The sequence below is a fragment of the Nycticebus coucang genome, chromosome 17, assembly GCF_027406575.1.
Source record: "Nycticebus coucang isolate mNycCou1 chromosome 17, mNycCou1.pri, whole genome shotgun sequence".
Lineage (NCBI taxonomy): Eukaryota > Metazoa > Chordata > Mammalia > Primates > Lorisidae > Nycticebus > Nycticebus coucang.
In genome coordinates this window covers 72,434,459-72,458,549 of record NC_069796.1, presented here as the reverse complement: position 1 = coordinate 72,458,549, position 24,091 = coordinate 72,434,459, and the positions used below count along the sequence as shown (strand labels likewise).

Genomic DNA, 24,091 nt, shown 5'->3' with positions numbered 1-24,091 from the left:
GTACCAGCCTCTGATCCTAACCCTCCCAAGTCCATCCAAAGAAGGAGAGCTTCAGCTCCCTGCCTGCCCCAACCCCCGACCACCCAAATGCCACATACATCCTCCTGGGAGTGGCCAGGGATTTATAATAAAATCCGTAGGGCAGGGATTTATAATAAAACCGCATTGCTGTGAATTTCCACCTTCTGTCCCCACTTCCATCTATTAAAGCTTGTCTGTGATCACACACCAAGTGTCGTTGTTCTGGGCTGCCCGCGAGAGGGGATGAGGGCTCCAGGGGCAGGAGCAGGCAAAACGCCAGATGACAACAGTTCTTCCAAGGCCTGTTTTAGCCAAGGTTGAGTTTTATGGTCCCCCTTCAAATCCTCCAGGATCTCTCCTGTCTGAACTCGTCCCGAAGAGAAGCAGCAGCCGCCTATTACAGTTGGTTTTCTCCTACTAAGTATTTCTGGCAGTGACAAATATGCATAGAGATTGAAATTGACTTTTAAAGCTCTGGAAAAGTTAAAAATACTTTTGGGTAGTTATGAGCATTAGGCATAACAAATGGCTCTGAGAAACCCTGGGTAGTTTTGGTAATGAAATATGAAGTGATGGAGGTGGCATTTCAGGCTGGCTCTTTCTGGGGAGCGAACTTTTTCAGTGATGTACATACGCCGTTATTAACAATTCCAGCTCCCACTCATATAAAGTATCACATTCCAACCCACTTGTTACTACAAACCAGGGCAATAACAAAAATGGCAGGGGAAAAAATATTGGAAAGAACACATTAGTCCATCAAATCTAATTGCAAAATCATTTCATTAAAAGGGTCAGCGGCTCCATTGCAGAGGTCCACCAGTTCTAATCTAACTATGCTACTGAGAGCGATTCCTGCTAATTGCAGTCTGCTCTCACCTTGATTAAAACGAAAATGCATTTAATAGGCGGTTGTCCCTAGCCATAGTCCAGCCAGTGCACGCCTTCAGGCTCCTCATGTTGAAGAGCAAAGTGTGCTCTTGTCTTCCTGCCTCTGATCAGCAGACTTCTTATCATAGGAAAAGCCTATGTATACATACATTTCCCATGTACATACATACATTTCCCATGTATGTGGGAAATGCCCCTTCATGCCATCAATGGGTAGACCCACTGGCAGAAAGCAACAGAGGGTAGTCATTTCGCAGCATTTGCAAAATGAAATTCACCCAGTACTCAGCACACTGACGTGTCTGGAGGAAGATGGTCCAGGTCAGACATATTCAGTGGGATGACAGCTGGCAAGTAAAGGGCAAGAGATTTGTATGATATATAGGACCAGGAAGCCACCCAGTACCCATGGGAGTGTGTGCACAGGTTGTACTCACTCAAGCCTAGGGGTGGAACAGGAGCTGAAAGAGGGAATTGGAGGTGGCAGAGAGGGAAAGGAGGAGAGGACCAGGCTACTGATTCCTTGTCTTAGGTAGCTGGTGTCACTTTGAATCAGAGACCCAGCAAGTTCATTTCCAATCAGAAATTACCACAGGTGGACAATCGAGAGGTGAGAAGCTACGAAGGTGGGAGATACCTGCTTCCTGCCTCCCCAAGGCCACTGTGGTGGGGGCTGGAATCCCACCTCCACCAGGTCCAGCTTCATGGTCATTCCTGCGGGGACTGGGATAAAGGTTGGGGGGACACATCTGTAGTAAAGCATGGTGTTAATCACGTGGACCATGGCAGCAGCCTGCCTGGGTTCATCCCTCTGTCCCAACTGAGTCCCCTGTGGGACTCAGTTTCCTCATCCATAAAATGGAGTTACCGTAACCTCAGCACATTGTGCGGATTAAATGGTATCACCCCTTTGAACATGGAAGACACATTCAGTAACTGGCAGCTATTACCAAGAGCTACACTGATGTCTTAGTGGTGTCCAAAATGCCAAATGCCTTTCAAGGTTCTCCAAAACAACTAGCATCTGTACAACTCATGACCCTCTCCAGAGGCTCTCTGCCTCCCTGACCTTATTCCTTCAAACAGTCCCTGTGGGATAGGGGCAGTTATTTCATTCCAATTTTCCATAGAGAGAGACTGAGGCTAGAAAATGGCAAGGCCTGAACAAACCTATGCCCTCTGCTGCTAAAATCCCATCTACTGATGCCCCGGATTACCCCGAACGCAGCAAGATCACCAGGGGGATGCCTCTCAAGCTAAGCAGACAGATAATATTCACATTGTCTGAGATACCCCTAAAATGCACAAAAGACACCCCATTCATGCCTTGGACAAATGTCGACCGAATGCTTATTTTGTGCCTAACATTGTGCTAAGGAAATGTTGAGGCTAAAAGGATGAAAATCCAGCCCCACCAATGAGCTCAAGTCTGATAGGAGAACCGGAGCTCTCCCAGTCACCTCTGCAATGATCTCATGGTCACACAAGTGTTTGCCTGGGTACTGGGAGATCATTTCTGATCATTAGCACAACTCCCCAGCCATCCCCTGGAGACATCAGATTGCCAGTCCTGTTAACATTACTGTGCAATCTCGAGAGAAATTCAATTTCAAAACAGTAAATCTTAGCTCCTACTTTTAGCTCACAGGAACTGACCTTTTACTATAGTTAAACAGAACTTACTCTCAAAGGCAGAGGCCACATCTGACCCTCAGATGCATTTTGTTTGTCTTCACGGTGTTTTAAAATTTATTACCAATATTGTTTATACATCTGGCTTCTCTTACCAAAAAAACCCAAAAAATTCCAAGCATTATACTGTGGGCTCATTTCCCAGGCCCCCAGTCCTCACGATTATCTTCCCAGTGTTGAAGCGAGGTGTCAGTGGTCATTTATTGCCACACACTTGACCTTCTGTGCTTTTACCTCTTGGGGCCCTGACAACAACTGGGTCTATGAGCCCTTTCCATTCCTTATTCCCCTGCTCTGGAGTCTTCTCCCCTCACCCCATCAAAGTCCCATCAAAATCTCACTATTTGGATTTTCATGAACATTTAAAGAGTCTCCTTGGATGGTGGGCACCATGGTAGCTCCCACAAAACTGCAGGCTGAATTCTATACCCATGTAACTTTCATCAGCTTCTCAAAAGGATCTGTGGCCCATAAAGTGTAAGGGCCTTCAGATCTCGAGGCAGGTTTCCTTGAGGATGAACGGTGGTGAGGGACAAAGACCCAATTGAAAGCAGTGAGCTGGGGAGAGGGAGAGCACCAGCAAGGCGGCCAAACTGAAGGCAGTACCATGTCTCTCACTTGATCCCCAACAGCCCCCGCACCTGACTTGCCAGCCACTCTCCCCTCCCCACCCCCTGCAACCTCTGGTGCTGTGCGGGACTCGTGGTGCTGACGCCCCCTCTTTGGCCCTGCCCAGGCTCCGAGGATTACCGTAGCAGATTCAGCAGTGAATGCTTCATGGACCTCATGTGCCCGGAGAAGTGCCGCTGTGAGGGCACCATCGTGGACTGCTCCAACCAGAAGCTGGCCCGCATCCCAAGCCACCTCCCTGAATACGTCACTGACCTGTAAGTCCAGCCCTAGTGTGAACTCTGTCTTCCCCACACACACCTGGTCACGCTGAGCCAGCCCAGGCATCGTCTCCTGGAAGACACTCCCATCTCCCAGATAGTGTTCTGAGGACAGACACTCAGGTATCCCCCAGGGGCAGCTTGTTACAAATGATTCATTCATTTATGCTCCAGCATTTTCTGAACACCCACTATGAGCCAAGCATGGTGCTAGGCCCACTGGTTTCTGCAGTGAGCAAAGCACACAGTCCCTATGAGCCCTTATAGGGCTTCCAGTATAGCCAGAAAGATGGATGCTAATAAATAAACAATTGTACTAAAGTGAGAAAACAACCAAATGATTAAATATATCTGAGCCTTTAATTAGCCATGCTCATAAAAGGACATGTTGGTTTATCCAGAAAAGGAAGAACTAAAACCTCATAGCCCAGGGAAGGGTGAGGGCACAGTGTGTGAGCTGACACCTGTCTCCTCCTGGCTTCCTGAGATTGGGCATGTTGTTTCTCAGATCTGAGGCTCAGTCTCTTAGCTATAAAATGGAGGTGCTACTGCTCACCTCCTCGGGTGGCTGGGAAGATTGAGAACGAGTAGGCAAGCACAGAATTCATCTTGAATCCTGGCATGGAATAAGTTTTGGATGAACACTGGGTTCCCCACTATCGTTGCTATTCTCTCTGACCTCACGAGTCACCACAGGACACAGCAAGGCATGATTTTCCCTGCCCTCCTGCTCGCCTTGAGCACACGTGAATGTTGGGTGTGCAGCCCCTGAGCTGCTCTTGGTAGAGGGGAGTGTTCAGGAGGAGCTGAGGAGTCTGGAGGATCGGGAGACCCTGGGGAAAAGTTCCTGAAGTTTCAAGTTGCCACTGCTGCCCCCCCAAAATGAAGGCAGGTCCTTGGCAGTTGAGGGGGTGCTGAAAACACATGTGCCCATGCGGGATATTCAAAAAGTCTGTAGTAAAAGGGAGTCTCCTCCAGGCGGAAGCTGAGGCTGATTTTCTTTCTTTTTCCATCCTATCCATAAGTCTCCTCTCTCTGCTCGGCCTGTCACGTTGATGGGGCAGACACTGAGATTTTTGATGTTCTGTGGACTCCTGCTAAGTGTGAAGTCAGGGCAGCCACTCGGCTGAAGCCATGGGCGGGGTGGAGGGGGCAGTGGCAGGTGCAGGACATTAAGCCTTGTCCACAGCTCTCTCACCACCTCATCTTCTTGCTTCCCATACAGGCGACTGAATGACAATGAGATATCTGTTCTAGAGGCCACTGGGATCTTCAAGAAGTTGCCCAACCTGCGGAAAATGTAAGTCAACTGCAAGCACGTGGCAGCAGCCTCTGCTCTCTGGCGGGGCTGTGTGGCCCCACTCAGCTGGCCAAGGGCATATTTGCCTGATAAACAGAATCAGGTGGTTTTTGCTTCCATGACAAAATATGAACTGTCCCATTTTAAAGGAAACTCAAGCACTTCAGGTCTATCCTTTACCTTCCCAGTTTTGACAGGGACATGTACACCAAACTATTTGTGTATACCCAGGAAAGCAGTAATACAAATGCGTGATAAGTTGCAACCAACCTCAGCAACCAAGGAACAAAAGGGAATAGTGGGGACTGTGGCAAAATGTGGGCCCAGAGCGCATCAAAAAGGGCAGATGTCACTCAGCTCATCCCAATGTTTGTCTTGCTAGAATAAAGGTCAAGGCTGCCAAAAATATTCCTGCTTCTTAAAAGCAGCTAGAAATTCAGATGTGGGAGTAAAGCAGGTAAACAGACCTTGTTCATTCTGAATTCAGCTCTACCCTTCCCAGCTGTGTGGAAATGTCCTTAGCCTTTCTGTTCCTTAAAGTCATCATTTATGTAACAGAGACCCACCTTCCTTGTAAGTTCAGATAAGGATCAGAAATAAATATGAGGAAATAAAGACAGAACACATGATCCTGGGCAGAGAGGGTGAAAGAAGACAGAAGAGGGCCTCTGCATTGACTGACCGAGCATGGCTGGTTATACATTTAAAATGGGTTGCGACTTTGTGATGTGTAGTACATGTATGCTCTGGAATACTATTCATCCATCAAAAGTTGGGGGTGTTACATATTTTGCATTAACCTGGATGGAGTTCAGATACACTCTTCTTAGTAAATTATCACAAGAATGGAAAAGCAAGTGTCCAATATACTCAATATGAAGCCAGTAGATGAACTAATACACTCCCACACAAGAGAAAAACTCAATTCAAGTTGAGGGGGTTGGTGTGCTCCCACCTCATGGACACAGGAGAAGGGTATATGGCACACCTCCTGGGTGCAGGACACAACTACAACAAGGACTTTACCTAACAAATGCAAACATTATTGCCTAATCATTTGTACCCTCTTATTTATCTAAAATAAAAAGAAAATAACAAAAAATTTAAAAAAGCAGGTTTTGCATGCTCAGATACTTTGAGCAGCCCTGGAGTAGCACAAATGTGGTAAGTGGCTGGTTGCAAGGCCACAAAAATAATAACAGCTAGCAGCTAACATGTATGGAGCCCTTCACTCTGTGCCAGTGATTCATTTAACACTGATAGTAATTCATTTAACCCTCACCAGGAACAACAAAAAGGCTCTGCTTTATTGTATTAATAAGGACACTCAAACACAGAAAGTAAAGTAACTTGTCAAAAGTCAAGTGGCAGAAAAAGATGGCGGCCGAATAACAGCTTCCCTGCAACTGGGAACAGCGAGTCTGGGGAGAAAAGACTCCAGGCATCTCTGGCCGGTGGGATCTGCCTATAATCATCCCTTTGAGGATACAGGGAGCCAGCAAGGGACTTCTGGACCCCAAGAGGAGGACAAAAACAGTGGAAAACTGGCAAGTGGTTGCATGTGTTTGATCGACCTAATCATGCCGGCAACCGTAAGTACAAGCAGCAGTGAGACTACAAACCGGAAAGGCCCTAACCTGTGAACTGTTTCGGTGTTCTTGGACTTGGCACTCAGTTGAACTGCCTTGGGGAGAGCTTGAGCAGGAGTGTGGAGAACTTTGGGCATTGTCTGGGGCCCCAGACTGAGCCACTGAGCTGGGTGCAGGAAGCCATTGTGAAAGAACTGCCCTGGCAAGCTCCGCCCTCAGGGTCTCAGAGCAAGGATTGGGCAGGTCAAAGTAACCTACTGACTGAGCAGCCTAAAGGTGGGGACTGAGCTGCCTTACAGCCTTAATCCTTAGGGGCAGAGTGAGACAGTTTTGGCACACTGGAGCCTTGGGCTGTTGCCCTGGGTAGAGTGCCGTGACGTCACAGCTCATAGCAACCTCAAAGTCCTGGGCTTGGCGCCGCCCAGACCTCCATAAGAGCTGTGCAGCGACCCCCGACCGGTGACCCGCACCCACTGGGCCTCTGCATTCCCTGACCAGGAACTGTGGGAGCCAAACAACCCTGCATCCTCCCTCTTGTGTCCCCCCAGCTTCCACACTAGCCCGTTCATCTGGACAGGGGCTCTGGTAGCTGCGTGCCCTTTGGAGCCTTCCCTGCCTCTGCGCAGAGCTCTTCTCCTGGCCAGAGACTGCTGGAGCCTTGGACTCTCTGTGCCAAAGTCACTAGGCGCCTGGCACACCCAGAATCGTGCGCACCACCCCCAGCCCTGTTGCTGGATCCGGGTGTGTCACAAACCGGAGCTGCTTCCACAACCAGAACTCCCTAGCTAGAGCAGCCCCAGAGGAACTACACAGGGTCACTCCCTACAAAATCCAGCAACAATAGAGTGATCCCACCAGGGTCTAATCTTGGAGAGACACCTCCTCAACTCTGAGGACAGCCAGAGGCAACAGTGAAAAACAATCATGAGGCGAAATCAACAGAAAAACTCTGCAATATGAATAATCAGAGTAGATCAACTCCCCCAAGGATCAATGGGGCAGAAACAGCACAAGACCCCATGCCCAAACAAATAGCTGAGATGTCAGAAATTGAATTCGGGATCTGGATAGCAAATAAGATCGAATTAGAATTTCAAAAGTTATCTCAAGAATTCAACGGATTCAAAGACCAAATGACCAAAGATTTCGACACATTGAGACAAGAAGTTGCATCCCTCAAAGATCTGAAAACACAGTAGAATCCCTCAGTAACAGAATGGAGCAAGCAGAAGAAAGGATTTCTGACATTGAAGACAAAGCTTTCGAATGCTCCCAAACCCTCAAAGAAGAAGAGAAATGGAGAACAAAAACAGACCACTCTCTTAGAGAGCTCTCGGATAATTTGAAGAAAACCAATATTCGTCTTATAGAGATCCCAGAAAGTGACAAAGTGGCTTCACAAGGCACAGAGTCTCTTCTCCATGAGATTATGAAGGAGAACTTTCCAGACATGCCAAGAGATTCCAAAATTCAGATAGCAGACAGTTTCAGAACTCCAGCACGACTCAACCCAAATAAGACATCCCCCAGACACATCATAGTCAATTTCACTAAAGTTAATATGAAGGAGAAAATTCTGAAAGCTGCCAGATGAAAGAAAACCATTACCTACAAGGGGAAGAATATCAGAATAACTGCATATCCCTCTGCTGAAACCTTTCAAGCTAGAAGAGGATGGTCATCGACTTTTAATCTCCTAAAACAAAATAACCTTCAACCCAGGATCCTGTACCCAGCTAAACTGAGCTTCATTTATGACAGAGAAATTAAATACTTCAATGACATTCACATGTTGAAGAAATTTGCCACAACTAAACCAGCTCTCCAGGACATTCTTAGACCTATCCTCCATAAAGACCAGCGTAATTCTTCACCAGAAAAGTAAACCCACCCAAAAAATTTTTGATCAAATTCCAACTTCCACAGTCGCAAAAGGATTAAAAATGTCCACCGGTCTCTCGAAAGACTTATCAATACTCTCAATTAATGTGAATGGTTTAAATTGTCCTCTAAAGAGGCATAGGTTGGCGGACTGGATACAAAAACTCAAGCCAGATATCTGCTGCATCCAAGAATCGCATCTTACATTAAAAGACAGATATAGACTCAAGGTGAAGGGATGGTCATCTATATTCCAGGCAAATGGAAAGCAGAAAAAAGCAGGCGTTGCAATCCTGTTGACAGACGCAATAGGCTTTAAACCAACCAAAATAATTAAGGATAAGAATGGACACTTCATATTTGTTAAAGGTAATACTCAATATGATGAGATCTCAATTATTAATATTTATGCACCCAACCACAGCGCACCTCAATTTATAAGAGAAATTCTAACAGACATGAGCAACTCAATTTCCTCCACTTCCATAGTAGTTGGAGATTTTAACACCCCTTTAGCAGTTCTGGATAGATCCTCCAAAAAGAAGATAAGCAAAGAAATCTTAGATTTAAACTCAACCATTCAACATCTGGACGTAACACACATCTACAGAACATTTCATCCCAAAAAAACTGAATACACATTCTTCTCATCAGCCCACAGAACATACTCCAAAATCGACCACATCCTAGGCCAAAAATCTAACCTCAGCAAATTTAAAAAAATAGAAATTATTCCTTGCATCTTCTCAGACCATCATGGAATAAAAGTTGAACTAAATAACAACAGGAACCTGCATACCCATACAAAAACATGGAAGCTAAACAACCTTATGCTGAAGGATACATGGGTTATAGACGAGATTAAGAAGGAAATCACCATATTTTTGGAACAAAACAACAATCAAGACACGAATTACCAGAACCTCTGGGATACTGCAAAGGCAGTCCTAAGAGGGAAATTTATAGCACTACAAGCCTTCCTCAAGAAAACGGAAAGAGAGGAAGTCAATAACTTAATGGAACATCTCAAGCAACTGGAGAAAGAAGAGCACTTCAACCCTAAACGCAGCAGAAGAAAAGAAATAACCAAAATCAGAGCAGAATTAAATGAAATTGAAAACAAAAGGATTATACAACAGATCAATGAATCCAAAAGCTGGTTTTTTGAAAAGATCAATAAAATTGATAAACCTTTGGCCAACCGAACCAGGAAAAAAAGCGTAAAATCTCTAATTTCATCAATCAGAAATGGTAATGATGAAATAACAACAGACCCCTCAGAAATTCAAAAAATCCTTAACGAATACTACAAGAAACTCTACTCTCACAAATATGAAAATCTGAAAGAAATTGACCAATATCTGGAAGCATGCCACCTACCAAGACTTAGCCAGAATGAAGTGGAAATGTTGAACAGGCCTATATCAAGTTCTGAAATAGCATCAACTAGACAAAATCTCCCTAAAAAGAAAAGCCCAGGACCAGATGGCTTTTATGTCAGATTTCTACCAAACATTTAAAGAAGAACTAGTACCTATACTACTAAACCTCTTCCAAAATATAGAAAAAGAAGGAATATTACCCAGCACATTCTACGAAGCAAACATCACCTTGATCCCCAAACCAGGGAAAGACCCAACAAGAAAAGAAAATTATAGACCAGTATCACTAATGAATATAGATGCTAAAATACTCAATAAGATCCTAACAAACAGAATCCAACAACACATCAAAAAAATTATACACCATGACCAAGTCGGATTTATCCCAGGGTCTCAAGGCTGGTTCAATATACGTAAATCTATAAATGTAATTCAGCACATAAACAAACTTAAAAATAGAGACCATATGATTCTCTCAATTGATGCAGAAAAAGCTTTTGATAATATCCAGCATCCCTTCATGATCAGAGCACTTAAGAAAATTGGTATAGAAGGGACATTTCTTAAACTAATAGAGGCCATCTACAGCAAACCCACAGCCAATATCGTATTGAATGGAGTTAAATTGAAATCATTTCCACTCAGATCAGGAACCAGGCAAGGTTGCCCATTGTCTCCATTGCTCTTTAACATTGTAATGGAAGTTTTAGCCATTGCAATTAGGGAAGAAAAGGCGATCAAGGGTATCCACATAGGGTCAGAAGAGATCAAACTTTCGCTCTTCGCAGATGATATGATCGTATATCTGGAAAACACCAGGGATTCTACTACAAAACTTTTGGAAGTGATCAAGGAATACAGCAATGTCTCAGGCTACAAAATCAACACCCATAAATCTGTAGCCTTTATATATACCAACAATTAAGCAAGCCGAACAAACAGTCAAGGACTCTATTCCTTTCCCAGTAGTGCCAAAGAAGATGAAATATTTGGGAGTATACCTAACAAAGGACGTGAAAGATCTCTACAAAGAGAACTATGAAACTCTAAGAAAAGAAATAGCCGAAGATGTTAAGATGTTAACAGATGGAAAAACATACCATGCTCATGGCTGGGAAGAATCAACATTATTAAAATGTCCATACTGCCCAAAGCAATATATAATTTGAATGCAATTCCTATTAAAGCTCCATTGTCATACTTTAAAGATCTTGAAAAAAATAATACTTCGTTTTATATGGAATCAGAAAAAACCTCGAATAGCCAAAACATTACTGAGCAATAAAAACAAAGCAGGAGGAATCACGCTACCAGACCTGAGACTATACTTATAAATCCATAGTGATCAAAACAGCATGGTACTGGCACAAAAGCAGAGAAGTAGATGTCTGGAACAGAATAGAAAACCAAGAGATGGATCCAGCTACTTACCGTTATTTGATCTTTGACAAGCTAATTAAAAACATTCAGTGGGGGTAAGATTCCCTATTTAACAAATGGTGCTGGGTAAACTGGCTGGCAACCTGTAGAAGATTGAAACTGGACCCACACCTTTCACCATTACCTAAGATAGACTCTCACTGGATAAAAGATTTAAACTTAAGGCATGAAACTATAAAAATACTTGAAGAAAGTGCAGGGAAAACTCTTGAAGGAATCGGCCTGGGTGAATATTTTATGAGGAGGACTCCCCAGGCAATTGAAGCAGTATCAAAAATACATTACTGGGACCTGATCAAACTAAAAAGCTTCTGCACAGCCAAGAACATAGTGAATAAAGCAAGCAGACAGCCCTCAGAATGGGAGAAAATATTTTCAGGTTATACCTCCGATAAAGGTCTAATAACCAGAATCCACAGAGAACTCAAATTTATTAGCAAGAAAAGAACACGTGACCCCATTTCAGGGTGGGCAAGGGACTTAAAGAGAAACTTCTCTAAAGAAGACCGATGCAAAATCTACAAACACATGAAAAAAAGCTCATCATCCTTAATCATCAGAGAAATGCAAATCAAAACTACTCTGAGATATCACCTAACCCCAGTAAGAGTAGCCCACATAACAAAATCCCAAAACCAGAAATGTTGGCGTGGATGTGGAGGAAAGGGCACACTTCTACACTGCTGGTGGGAATGCCCACTAATACGTTCCTTCTGGAAGGATGTTTGGAGAATACTTAGAGACCTAAAAATAGACCTGCCATTCGATCCTATAATTCCTTTACTAGGTTTATACCCAGAAGACCAAAAGTCACAATATAACAAAGACATCTGTACCAGAATGTTTATTGCAGCCCAATTCATAATTGCTAAGTCATGGAAGAAGCCCAAGTGCCCATCGACCCACGAATGGACTAGCAAATTGTGGTACATGTATACCATGGAATATTTTGCAGCCTTAAAGAAAGATGGAGACTTTACCTCTTTCATGTTTACATGGATGGAGCTGGAACATATTCTTCTTAGCAGAGTATCTCAGGAATGGAAGAAAAAGTATCCAATGTACTCGGCCCTACTATGAAGCTAAATTATAGCTTTCACATGAAGGCTATAACCCAACTATAGCACAAGACTTTGGGGAAAGGACCAAGGAAGGGGAAGGGAGGGGGGAGGTTTTGGTGGAGGGAGGGTAATGGGTGGGGCCACATCTATGGTGCATCTTAGAATGGGTACAGGCGATTGCACTAATGTACACAGTATGATTTAACAATAAAAATAAAATAAAATAAAAAAAGTCAAGTGGCAGAACCAGGAGTCAGGAAGGCAACAGTACGGATTAGCTGGGACTCGTACACACCCGCTGCAGGCGGTCAGTGTGTGTGTGTGTCCATGTGTTCCTAACTCTATATATACAGCACTAGCCAGCCTACCACATGACACAATGGGGCAAATCCAGTCCTGAAGGCCACCAGCTGCAACTAGTGATTTAAAATAACTTGATGGCAACTTTTAATGTCAAGTAAAGGAAGGATCTTTGTGCACTGGGACCCATCACCACCCCTATACTTCCATGGAGGTGGTAGGTCACTCTGGATTTCTGCTCAGCAGAAAGGTTAAAGCCAACTACTCCCAGGCCTGCACCTGCCAGGTTCCTTCAAAGACCATGAGGCTCGGGCCCTACGGTTACCTGCTCTTGACTCTGATCTTATTTAGTTTGTGGGCAAAGGAGAGTGAACTGAGCCAGGTGGTTGGACTCTGGTGCCTTTCTGGACCTCCTTGCACTTACCTGTCCAATTGGAATAATGAAGCTGAGCCTGTCTGCCTAGGGCAGCAGTTCTCAACCTGTGGGTCGCGACCCACAGGAACTGTATTAAAGGGCCGCAGCGTTAGGAAGGTTGAGAACCACTGGCCTAGGGTTCCATGAGTATCACACGCTCAGTATCACATGCAGACTAAAGCATGTGCTGGGTTATTGCAAAGGGTTATTAGTTCTTTTTTGTTTGTTTGTTTGTTTGTTTGTTTTTATTTATTGATTTTTATTAAACCATAGCTGTGTACATTAGTATGATCATGGGGCACCATACACTTGGTTCATAGATCATTTGACACATTTTCATCACATTAGTTAACATAGCTTTTTTAGCATTTTCTTAGTTATTTTGCTAAGACCTTTACATTCCACATTTTATTAGTTCTATGGCAACTCCATGCAGCGTTTCAAATGATGTCACTTTCAGAGCACCTTGGTGGCCTCTCTCAGTGAACTTCCAGGTGGGTTCTTATGCTAAAGAAGAATCTCAACCAGAGGCTGAAAATTGGCAATTCTCTGGCCAAAATTAGGTGGACACAGTTGGATTTATTGGTTGTGGTTTAATAATAATAGTGCTTTATTATAATAAAAAGGGTGTTTTTAATAAGTTGTCTACTTTTAAAAAATTGGTTTCCACAGAAAAAAGTAAATCCATATTTCTGGTATCTTTGGGAATGACCCAGCAATACTGCTCCAGTAGAACTGAGCTGAGGAGCAGCTGCCCCTTTGGCTAGGACACGAGTTTGTTGGTCATCTTCATCCTCACTGGGCCTGCTTCTGGTCACCATTAAGTCACTGTCCTGTGGACACTCGAGCTTTCAACCCCAGCTTGAAATAGAATTTCTAGGAGGGGTAAGGAGAGGCCCATAAAAGAGTAGACAGGACCACCCCACCCTGACTATGTGCCAGAGCACACGCCCAGTCGTGACTCAGTGGCCCCTGTTTCCAGAAATATCCATGTAGCTCTCTCCCCTCTGTATTTCCATGTGGGACTGGGCTCCTTCCCTATTGCCAGTGCTACTAGGCCAACCTACAATCCAGAAGCGACATAGACCTGGCAGAGGCCAAGGCTTGCTTTATGGACCTTGGACTTTCCAGAGGTAGCCAGCTGAATCCCCCAGCCTGTAAAGTTTTCTTGGAAACAGTGAGAGCAGGCTCTGAAAGGTACAACTGGCCACTTAACCGTGGCAGCAGGGCTGAGACCCCTCTGCCCTGACCCGGGTCCTGGGATAGGGGTTTTTGTGGCTGATCCCCTTAAGTATAGGGTTCCCTCATCCTCAGAGTCAGAGCCATGAGGCCACAGTTTTCCTTGACGCCGGTCTGCAGAGACAAAGATGGAGAGGGGCCCTCGGGTGGCTCTTTCTGTGTCGGGGTTTCCTGGAATCTGGGATGTTGTCAGTTAGACACTGCCCTAAAAATGTGCCGCCGCTCTCACAACCTCTGTGTGCTCGCTCGTTTTGCTTCTGGAGCGCTTGCCCACACGCCTACCTGTCCTCCAGCCACTGCCTTGATGGATCGAGAGAGAGTAGCAGCCGGCTCTTCTGGAAAATTCTATCCCCTCTTTTTATTCTCCTTCTGTTTTCCATTCTCCCAGCCTGAGGAAATCCAATTCACAAACCATACAGTAATGTGATGTTAATTTTGCTCATTTAAAGAAACAGATGTCAGGAAATGGGAACCCTCCCCCTTCATAGCTACTCTAACTCATCTTCATTGCGCGGCCCTTGTATTTTGGTCCCCCAAGAAGCCCAGCTCTCTGGAGCAGAATCCTTCTCCTCCGGCATTTGGGTGAGTTATAGCTGCTGGGGAGAGCCTTTATCTCTCTCCCATGTCTAATTTGGGGGTAATTTGCATCTCCCCAGAGCGTTCCCCTCATTTCTGGGTTATACCAGACCAAGACTATCAGGATTTGTAAGAAAACTGGCTGAGTTTCAGGAGAAGAAGGAGTGAAAATCCAGTTCAGGTCTCCTGCCTCCCCTGAACCTCAGGAGAGGGATTCTCGAGGGTTCACTCATGTTTTCTTTGCAGGACTGGAGGGAGGGGAAATCAGGGCCATGACAAGGGCCAGAGAGGGAGCAGATAACGTTTTCTCCACACCAAGTGCAGGCATTGGCTTCCCTTAAGAGCTTGGTGCCTTTTTGGGAAGGGAAGGTGGCCTGCATTGAGCAAGTGCCCTTGTTTTGTCACTTGCTCCAAGTCAGTCCCCAGGGAAGGCTTCATCCCCAGAGGTTGGTGTGGGTCAGACCAGAGCTCATACTAGGGACTTGGTGTGGTCCCTGGCAGTGCCCTATTGCCCTTGGCCTCAACATTCCCCTTTAATAAAATAGGGTACCTATTCTATGTCTGTGAGCCCTCCCATTCTAACAACCTCAGTGTGCCCAACAAGTTAGCAGGCTCTGTCCCCGTGCCCCCGCCCTGCATGGTGTACCTGTTTACAGAAGCCAATTCCCTGGGCATGGCCCTGAGCAGACTGTTTGGCTCTTCCTCAGCTTGCTTAGACACTATCACCTTTGGTTTACCCACCAGCCAGGGAGGCCTTTCAGGCCTAGACATTTGGGTGGTCCGTGGGAGCTCCTATCTTGGGTGGTCCATGGGAGCTCCTATCCTTACCGACCAGAGAAAACTGGGAACTCACAGTGCTAACAGCTCCCTGGGATGTGCCTGCTGTTTATATCTGTTGTGAGGACTGTGGCATTGTGTCAGCATTAGCCAGAGGGGAGGCCTGCTCTCAGACCATGGGGCAGAACCAGAAATGGCCACACTGAAGGCTTGATATTACCAAGTTCACATTAAGAAACCACAGTATCCCAAGTCTTGAATTCTGCAGAGCATTCATACAAAGGAGGACGTATCCGCATCACCAAAGGAAAAAGAGGAGGTTCAGGCCAGGGCCGGTGGCTCACACCTGTAATCCTATGACTCTGGGAGGCAGAGGTGGGCAGATTGCTTGAAATCAGGAGTTCAAGACCAGCCTAACCAAGAGCAAGACCTTGTCTCTACTAAAAATGAAAAACCTAGCCAGGTGTTGTAGTGGGTACCTCTAGTCCTAGCTGTTCGGGAGGCTGAGGCAGGAGGATTGCTTGAGCCCAAGAGTTTGAGGTTGCTGTGAGCTATGATGCCAGTTCTAGTTACTAGTTGGCAGGATGGGAAGGAGAGGAGATCAGGGCCATGACGAGGGCCAGAATAAGACTCTGTCTCAAAAAGAAAAAGAAAAAAAAAAGTCGATTCAGTCGATTCTTTTCTTTCTTTCTTTTTTTTTTTTTTTTTTTTTGAGATAGTCTCTCTATGTTGCCCTCGGTAGAGTGCCATGGCATTGCAGCTCACACCAACCTCCAACTCTTGGGCTTAAGCGATTCTCTTGCCTCAGCCTCCCAAGTAGCTGAGACTACAGGTGCCCACCACAATACCCAGCTATTTTTTTTTTTTTTTTTTTGGTTGCATGGTCATTGTTGTTTAGCGGGGCCAGGCCGGGCTCAAACCCACCAGCCTCAGTGTATGTGGCTGGTGCCCTACTCACTGAGCTATGGGCACCAAGCCAGTGGGGCATTTTTTATGTGCCAGAAAACCTGGCTTAAAATCCCAGTTTTCTCAGCTTGAGCTATAGACAAGTTCCCTAATCCCTTTGAACCTCAGTCCTCTCATCCATAAAATGAGACAGTAATAATATCTGGCTGCTCTGTTGAGGATTTCATGTGATTATGTTGGTCAGATCTCTCATAGGGTACCTACTATATAGGAATCATTCAACAAGTAGTAACTAGAAAGCATCTATTTATCCTTATCAGAGATTCTCAGCTTGTCAGAGAGCTAAGCGTTCCACACATGCCCTGCTCCAAGGGGTGGGGAGCGCACATTAAATTTTTCTTGAGAATCACTGCTTAATGAGAATATCTATTACATAGAGAAAATAAATGTGAGAATCTTTATTTTAAATCTGCCAGTCCCCAAGTCATTGAAAAGATAATTACACAGAAAAAAACTTCAGATCTCATCCAGTCTATTTATTTTTTGTTGATACATAATAATTGTCCATATTTATGGGGTGCACATGATATTTTGATGCATGTGTAGGGTATAATAGGGTATTTACGAAACCCACCACCTCAAGCATTTATTATTTCTTTGTGTTGAGAACATCTTGAATCTCCTCTTCTGGCTATTTTGAAATACACACTATGTCAACTGTAGTTATGCTGCTGGGTTACTAGACCTTAATCCTTCTGTCTGATTGTATGTTTGTACCCATGAACCAATCTCTCTTCATCCTTTCACCCTTCCTGGACTCTGCTAATTATCCTTCTACTCTTCACTTCATGAGAGCCACATTTTGAGCTCCCTGTGTGAGCAGGAACATGTGACAGTTGTCTTTCTGTGCTTGGTTTGTTTTACTTCACATCATGACCTCTGGTTCCATCCATATTGCTGCCAATGACAGGATTTCATTCATTTTCATGGCTGAATAGTGTTCCATTGTGTATGTACACCAAATTTTCTTTATCCACTCGTCTTTGACCATGCAGTCCATTTCACAAAGGCAGCACCCCCTGTGCAGGACCGGGGTCCCCACTCCCACGGCACAGATGCCGAAAACTAAATGTCACGGAGCTCAAGACTAAGCTTTCCCCACAATCGATCCCCTGAGTGTCCCAGCTGCCGCACACCTGGTGGCTCCCTCTCTGCACACTGATGCTCTGCTCTCCTTGATTCTCCCCCACTCTGCCCCTTCCCTCTAGAAACCTGAGTAACAATAAGATCAAGGAAGTGCGAGAGGGAGCCTTTGATGGCGCGGCCAGCGTGCAGGAGCTGATGCTGACGGGGAACCAGCTGGAGACCATGCACGGGCGCATGTTCCGTGGCCTCGGTGGCCTCAAAACCCTGTGAGTACCCGGCTGAGATGGGCCCAGGCCCAGAGGGAGGTGGAGGTGGGGGCTGGGGGAATCAGAAGGGGATTTACAAAGGCTAGTGGGACCCAGGCTCTGTCTCAGTCTGCTGAATCCGGCCAGTCATCAGACATTTCCCAGCCCTGGAAGGGAAAGAACTTAACATGCCAAGCACCTCCCAACACACAGGCACACACACAACCCTCACTCACTCTAATGTGTGTGTCAGTGGTCCCCAACCTCTTGGACACCAGGGACCAGTTTCATGGAAGACAATTTTCCCATGGACACAGGGTGGAGGGTTTGGGGATGGTTTGAGTGCATTACATCTCTACCTCAGATCATCAGGTACCAGATTCTCATAAAAAGCATGCAACTTAGATCCCTCACATACAGTGTTTATAGTAGGGTTCACGATCCTGTGAGAATTTAATGCCATAGCTTATCTGACAGGAGGAAGAGCTCAGGTGGTGATGCGAGTAAACAGGAGCAGCTGTAAATACAGATGATGCTTCATTCCCTCGCCGGCTGCTCTCCTCTGTTGTGTGGCCCTATTCATAGGCCGCAGACCAGTACTCGTCCATGGCCTGGGGACGGGGGGCTGCAGCATTATCTATTATAATGTACATAGATTCTGCAGGAACATGCTGAAGGAGGCACACAGTCACATTTACCCAGGCAGACATACACATGTCTCTAAACATGACACGTGCAGCATGCACAGAAACACGTACGCAGACAAGCATAGAAGGACAAGAGCAGACAGACACACAAGCTCATGTCCACAGCCGCCGCTGCGTTCCCCCTTGGTACCCATGCACGTACTACCAACCAACAAGATACACGTGTGCACATGTACGTGCATGACACATGCTTCCCGTAAATAAAGCATGCACATGTAAGAAGGCACACACATGCATTTACACGCAGCTTCAGTGGGGCGCCAGACCCTGCTACCACAGGGCAAGGCTGAGCCACGTGTCCAGCCTGGGCTTGGAGTTGGCAAATCATCCCTCCCCCCCCACCACACACACACACCTCACTGGCACCATTTGGGGAAAGAAAGGATAATGCCTCTGCTCCCTCATTCCCCTCCTCCATCCCCTACAGGATGCTGAGGAGTAACCTGATCAGCTGTGTGAGCAACGATACCTTTGCCGGCCTAAGTTCAGTGAGGCTACTGTCTCTCTATGACAATCGGATCACCACCATCACCCCTGGAGCCTTCACCACGCTTGTGTCCCTGTCTACCATGTAAGTTCTCCCAGGTCCACTGCCCACTTGCTCTGGAGTCCTCCTCCACAGACCTCTCCCCTCCCAGCTCCCTGCAATCTATGGGCAAGGACATCTATCTGCTTAATAAACATTTGTCAGGATCCCTGTATGTGCCAGGCACCATCTAGGTGCTGAGGCTACACAGAGCCCCTCCTTTCTGGGGCTCATAGCATAGGGAATTACCACGGACAGGCACCCCACAGTGACTGGAAACCCCAGTACAGGCTTTGGTGAGGAACACTGGAGACACAATGTGGAAGGTAAGTAGGAGTTTGCTTACTGAAGAAAGTGGGAAGTACGTTTCCTTCAGCAGGAAGAGCATGTGCAAAGGCCCTGTGGTGGATTGGAGCATAGCATATGTGGGACTGAGCACGGTCCAGCGTGGTCATAGCACTGAATGAGAGAGGGTCTGGTATGAGGCAAGCTGGAGGGGAAGCCAGGCCAGGCTGCAGGACTGCTGTGGCCCATCTTGGTCTTAATATCTTATAATGGTCTTAATAATGGTGACATAGACAGGGGTTTTAAAAAAAGATGTCACCAATGGGTATCAGAACCAGATAGAACTGGCTTTCTGGGCACTTAAGTGAGTGCTGCTCCCAGGTACCTCATGTGTTGGTAAGGAAAGCTGTGTGGAACTATGGTGAAGACTCCAGAGCCAGATTGGCTAGGTTCAAATCATGGCTGTACCTCTTGTTAGCTGTGCGATCTTGGAAGAGTTATTTCGTTTCTTGGTGCTTCAATTTTCACTTCTGCATAATCTACCTGCTGGGATTGTCAGGAGGACTGAATTCAGTAATACTTGTAAAGCACACAGCAAGGGCCTGAGATAGAGAAAGTACTCGACAGTGAATTTTGCAGCTGCTCCAAGTCCTCTCCATGTGGCTCTGTTATCCTCAGTTGCTGCCTCTTTGTCCCATGTCTTCCTTCCCCGATGGCCCTTTGAAGACAGACAGAAAAGGCTGTTGTGCATCCCCCATTGCTACCTGCTGTCACTCTGCTGTGTGCCTATTGTGCTCGGAATAAAAGCCAAAGTCAAAAACAGGCCCAAAGGCCCCATGTTATCTGGCCCCTTGTGACCTACCCTTCCCCTCCCTCCACCGCGGCTCCACAGCCCACCTCACTGTCTTCCCACACTCCCAGCCCCTCCCGTGTTGGGACTTTGCACTTCCTAGCAGGGCCCTTCTCTTGGCCTCCCTCCCCTCTGCTCAAGTGTCACCCACCTCACCCCTGTGCCCCCTTCTGTCATCCTTTGCCGTCACCACTACCTCCTATCTCTGCCCTCCTAATTTTTACAAAGCACTAACCGTTTCCTAGTATGTTACATAATGTACTCATTTATCATTAGTAATATATTGTCTGCTTCCCATTGTATAAGTTCCAGAAAAACAGGGACATACAGCTGTTTTGTTCACTGCTGTGACTTCAGTGCTTAGATCTGTGCCAGGAGTGTAAGAAATCACCCAGCATAGAATTATGGAATAAATGATTAAATCAAATGAATAAGTGACATCAGCAGGAAGGGGCAGTGGGTTAGGAGTTAAGACCAGTGCGTTGGTTCATTTCAGCCTGTTTTTAGCCTCCACACTAGAAAGCTAAAGAAATATAATTTGCAGAGAGGGGCAGAGTCACAAAGCATTAAAGGAACCAGCCCTAAAATGTGGGGTAAGTAGCCCAACTTCACTCCGCTACTGAGTGTCAGAGCCAAGTTTCAACCCCCCCAAACAGCTGATTCCCATGCTGTTAATTATTGAGTCAAACCACAGCCACTCAAGGGCTGCCTGCCCCTCCTAAGTAACCCTCCCTAAGCTTTGCTTTCCTCGTTCATGAAACAAGGATAATGTTACCTCCTTCATAGGGTTGTTGTGACAAGAATGTGGGAGATAATGGATTTATAAAGTGTCTAGCATGGTCCCAGGCCTGCAGGAAACACTCCAGAGGTGACTGACGGCTGCTGTCATCCCCTCATCCTCCGCCAGCCCAGTCACTGGATTCCACAGGTGTGTGTGAAGTGCCTGTGATGATGCGGTGCTCGTTTCTGGGTACACAGAGGCGCTCAGACCTGGGCCTACCCTTGTGGGACCAAGAGTCCAAGGTGTGAGGTGAAATATTAAACAGAAACAAATCGTTACACACTCTGATAGGTGCTGGGGAAGAAATGAAGGGGAATGAGGGAGGAGATGGGATGGGGATTCAGGGAAGGCCTCTTTGATGAGGGGTCAGTGAAAAACGAGGAGCCAGCAGGGCCCAGTGTACAGAGACGTGTTTCCTGCAGGCACAGCAGCTAGTGTCAAGGCTGTCAGTGTAGACCTCTGCTAAGAAACTGAAGATAGTTCACACCCCTGGAACTCTGTGAACAAGGAAGGGCATGGCAAGTGGCCACGACTGTGTTCATCGGCAGCAGCGGCAGTCTGGAGCGAGACCCTTTCAGAGACAACATCAGGAGAAGGCTCTGCATTCCCTTGCCTGCCACCTCCCCACCGGGACAGGTGGGCCTAGGGTTGCAGAAGCAGACCCCAAGGCCACTCCCACAAGAGACAGGTAGAGGCCGACTACTCAGAGAGGCCCTTCTCTCCTTCCAGAAACCTCCTGTCCAACCCCTTCAACTGCAACTGCCACCTGGCCTGGCTCGGCAAGTGGCTGAGGAAGAGGCGGATCGTCAGCGGGAACCCTAGGTGCCAGAAACCGTTTTTCCTCAAGGAGATTCCCATCCAAGATGTGGCCGTCCAGGACTTCACCTGCGATGGTGAGAAGGCCCAGGGTTTGGGGGGGAGGGTTAGGATGATGGTCCCTGGAAAGGTAGAGAAAATACAGGAAAGGAGAGGTACAGGTGGTCACTGCAGGACAGAACTCTCTGAGGTCTGATTCCACTCTGCCTCAGGCATGCGTCTGGAGCTCCGCAGGGCCCTGCAGATCTGATGTCAGCCTGCAGGACTCTTTCATGCATGTTTTTAAAAGTCATTTATTCTGAAGTCATTTATTTATATCAGTCAGACATCTATCATAATATGCTAAGTTCATTAAGACAAGACACTTGCTCATTACAACAAGACACTGCTAACTACGACAACACTGTTGTACCAAATATGTTCACAGTGAGAGTGATGCCCTTTAGAAAATATGGCATCCTTGTATAGTGCACAACCTATACAAGTGTACATGGGGGCCCTGGCCTCAGACTTCCTGTCTGTATCATGATGAGGCTTAGAGTATGTGCTCATAGGAAACATACTTCAAAAAAAAATCCTATCATTGGCTAATGGGTATGAACATAAGGAGATTGGAGGCTTTAGGTCTCAGGATCCCAGAGGACATATTTATTTACATAAATTCAAGTCAGCACATTCTTTACTTGATCAACTTTGGATTATCTAGGGATGGGTTAATTGGTTTGTAAATTAACTGAGATTAAGACATAATGGGGTCTGGGAACACACCATCACAGAGAGACTATGTCATGGTGGGAGGGGAGAAGGACAGGAGAAAGAAAAAAGGCAAAAACAGGGCTCTGCTCCCACTCCTGACCATGCCTTTGGTCAGTTTTGCATATTCCTGCTCCGGTTAACAGTGATCTCTGTCCTGTGTATTACTCTGGCTAACCAAGTCTTTGTTAGCCCCCATTGCAGTCCGCGTAGCTTGTCAAAAGTAGTGGAAGGCAGGCAACAAGCCCAGACATGTATCCTTCCCCTCCAATCATGGGGGAGACCAGCAGGGACCGTATTCCCTGTTCTGGCCCACGGTGGGGGCAGGGAGAGCAGGCCTCTGCTGAGAGCACCCTCCGGGCCCACCTGCTACCCCTCGTGGGGTCTCTGTCCACCACACTCACCCTCTTTGTGGCTCTCCACAGGCAACGACGAGAGCAGCTGCCAGCTGAGCCCGCGCTGCCCGGACCAGTGCACCTGCGTGGACACAGTGGTGCGATGCAGCAACAAGGGGCTCCGTGCACTCCCCAAAGGCATGCCCAAGGACGTGACCGAACTGTGAGTACCCCATGCCCCAGGGCACCCTGCAGTCACACCGCAACCAGCAGTCTCCACACTTCACTAAGCACCGCAGGCAAGAATGCCCTGGGGACCCCCCCACTGGAGCGGAACCTAGCACAGCGGCAGCAGGAGAGCCTTCAAGAGGACAGCGGTGGGCTTTGACAAGGGATAAGAAGAGCAGGTCCCCAATGCCTCTGCCTGGCAGGGAGGAGCACTGACCCTGTTCTCCCTAGAGAGGATTATTGACTCACTTTCTATAACATCCCCAAACCCTCTGCTCTGAACACTGCTTTCCTAGGTTCCTCAGAACCTCTTAATCTGACTCCAGCAAGACTGCAGGTTTATTGTGAAAGCATCACTCAGGGGGCACTGCCGCTCACAAAGCACTTTTAGAAATATGACCCTAGGCCAGCTTGAAACAACCCTCTGTATCTGCCCGTGTAGTCCCATTTTACATTTTACTCAGTTCTGAGTTCTGTTCATTCTTAGGAGTAACCACAGCTCCTGCTCCTGACTCCTCACATCTTGTTCCTGCACTAGCAGCTCCCAGTTAGTGAGAAAGGTGCTGGTCTCTTCCTGAAGGGCTCTTAATAGTGTAGAAGAACACCTTTATTTCTGTCTCCTGGAAAGCTCAAACGGGTGAAGAAAGCAGGGTCCCGTCATCACGGGGCCTCTCTAGAATACACCAGGGGTGATGCAGACGGGGCCTGAGGGACCCCAGACACATTGATCAGGTCCCTCATGGGTCATGCTCTCAGCTAGCACTGGAGACACAATGGTGAGCAGAGCAAGTATGCCGCCTGCACTCATGGGGCTCCCAGTTTATTAGGGGAAGGGAGACATTGGCTCAGTCATCTCCAATGCCCGTGTGAAATGATAACTGTGAAAAGTGCTGTGAAAAAGAGGTACAAGTTGCTAGGACATGCAAAAGTGAGAGGTTTGACTTAGATGGGAAGCTGGGAAATGGCCCTGAGGCTACAACCTGAAGCCTGAGGAGCAGATGATGGGAAGGGAGAGAGGAGGACTCCACACAGAAGGTGCCACACCAGCCACGTCAGAGC

General features: G+C 46.7%; 1 protein-coding gene across 2 annotated transcripts in view; it reads left to right on the top strand.

Moving 5' to 3' along the window:
* SLIT3 (slit guidance ligand 3) overlaps nt 1-24,091 on the top strand; it is a 677,992-nt gene that overhangs the window by 577,631 nt on the left and 76,270 nt on the right. For both annotated transcript variants that reach the window (XM_053566757.1, XM_053566758.1), the window contains 6 exons: nt 3,341-3,491; nt 4,720-4,794; nt 17,629-17,772; nt 18,886-19,029; nt 21,630-21,793; nt 22,895-23,027. In XM_053566757.1, the coding sequence (XP_053422732.1) occupies nt 3,341-3,491; nt 4,720-4,794; nt 17,629-17,772; nt 18,886-19,029; nt 21,630-21,793; nt 22,895-23,027 (811 nt within the window). The remainder of the gene's footprint in view (nt 1-3,340; nt 3,492-4,719; nt 4,795-17,628; nt 17,773-18,885; nt 19,030-21,629; nt 21,794-22,894; nt 23,028-24,091) is intronic.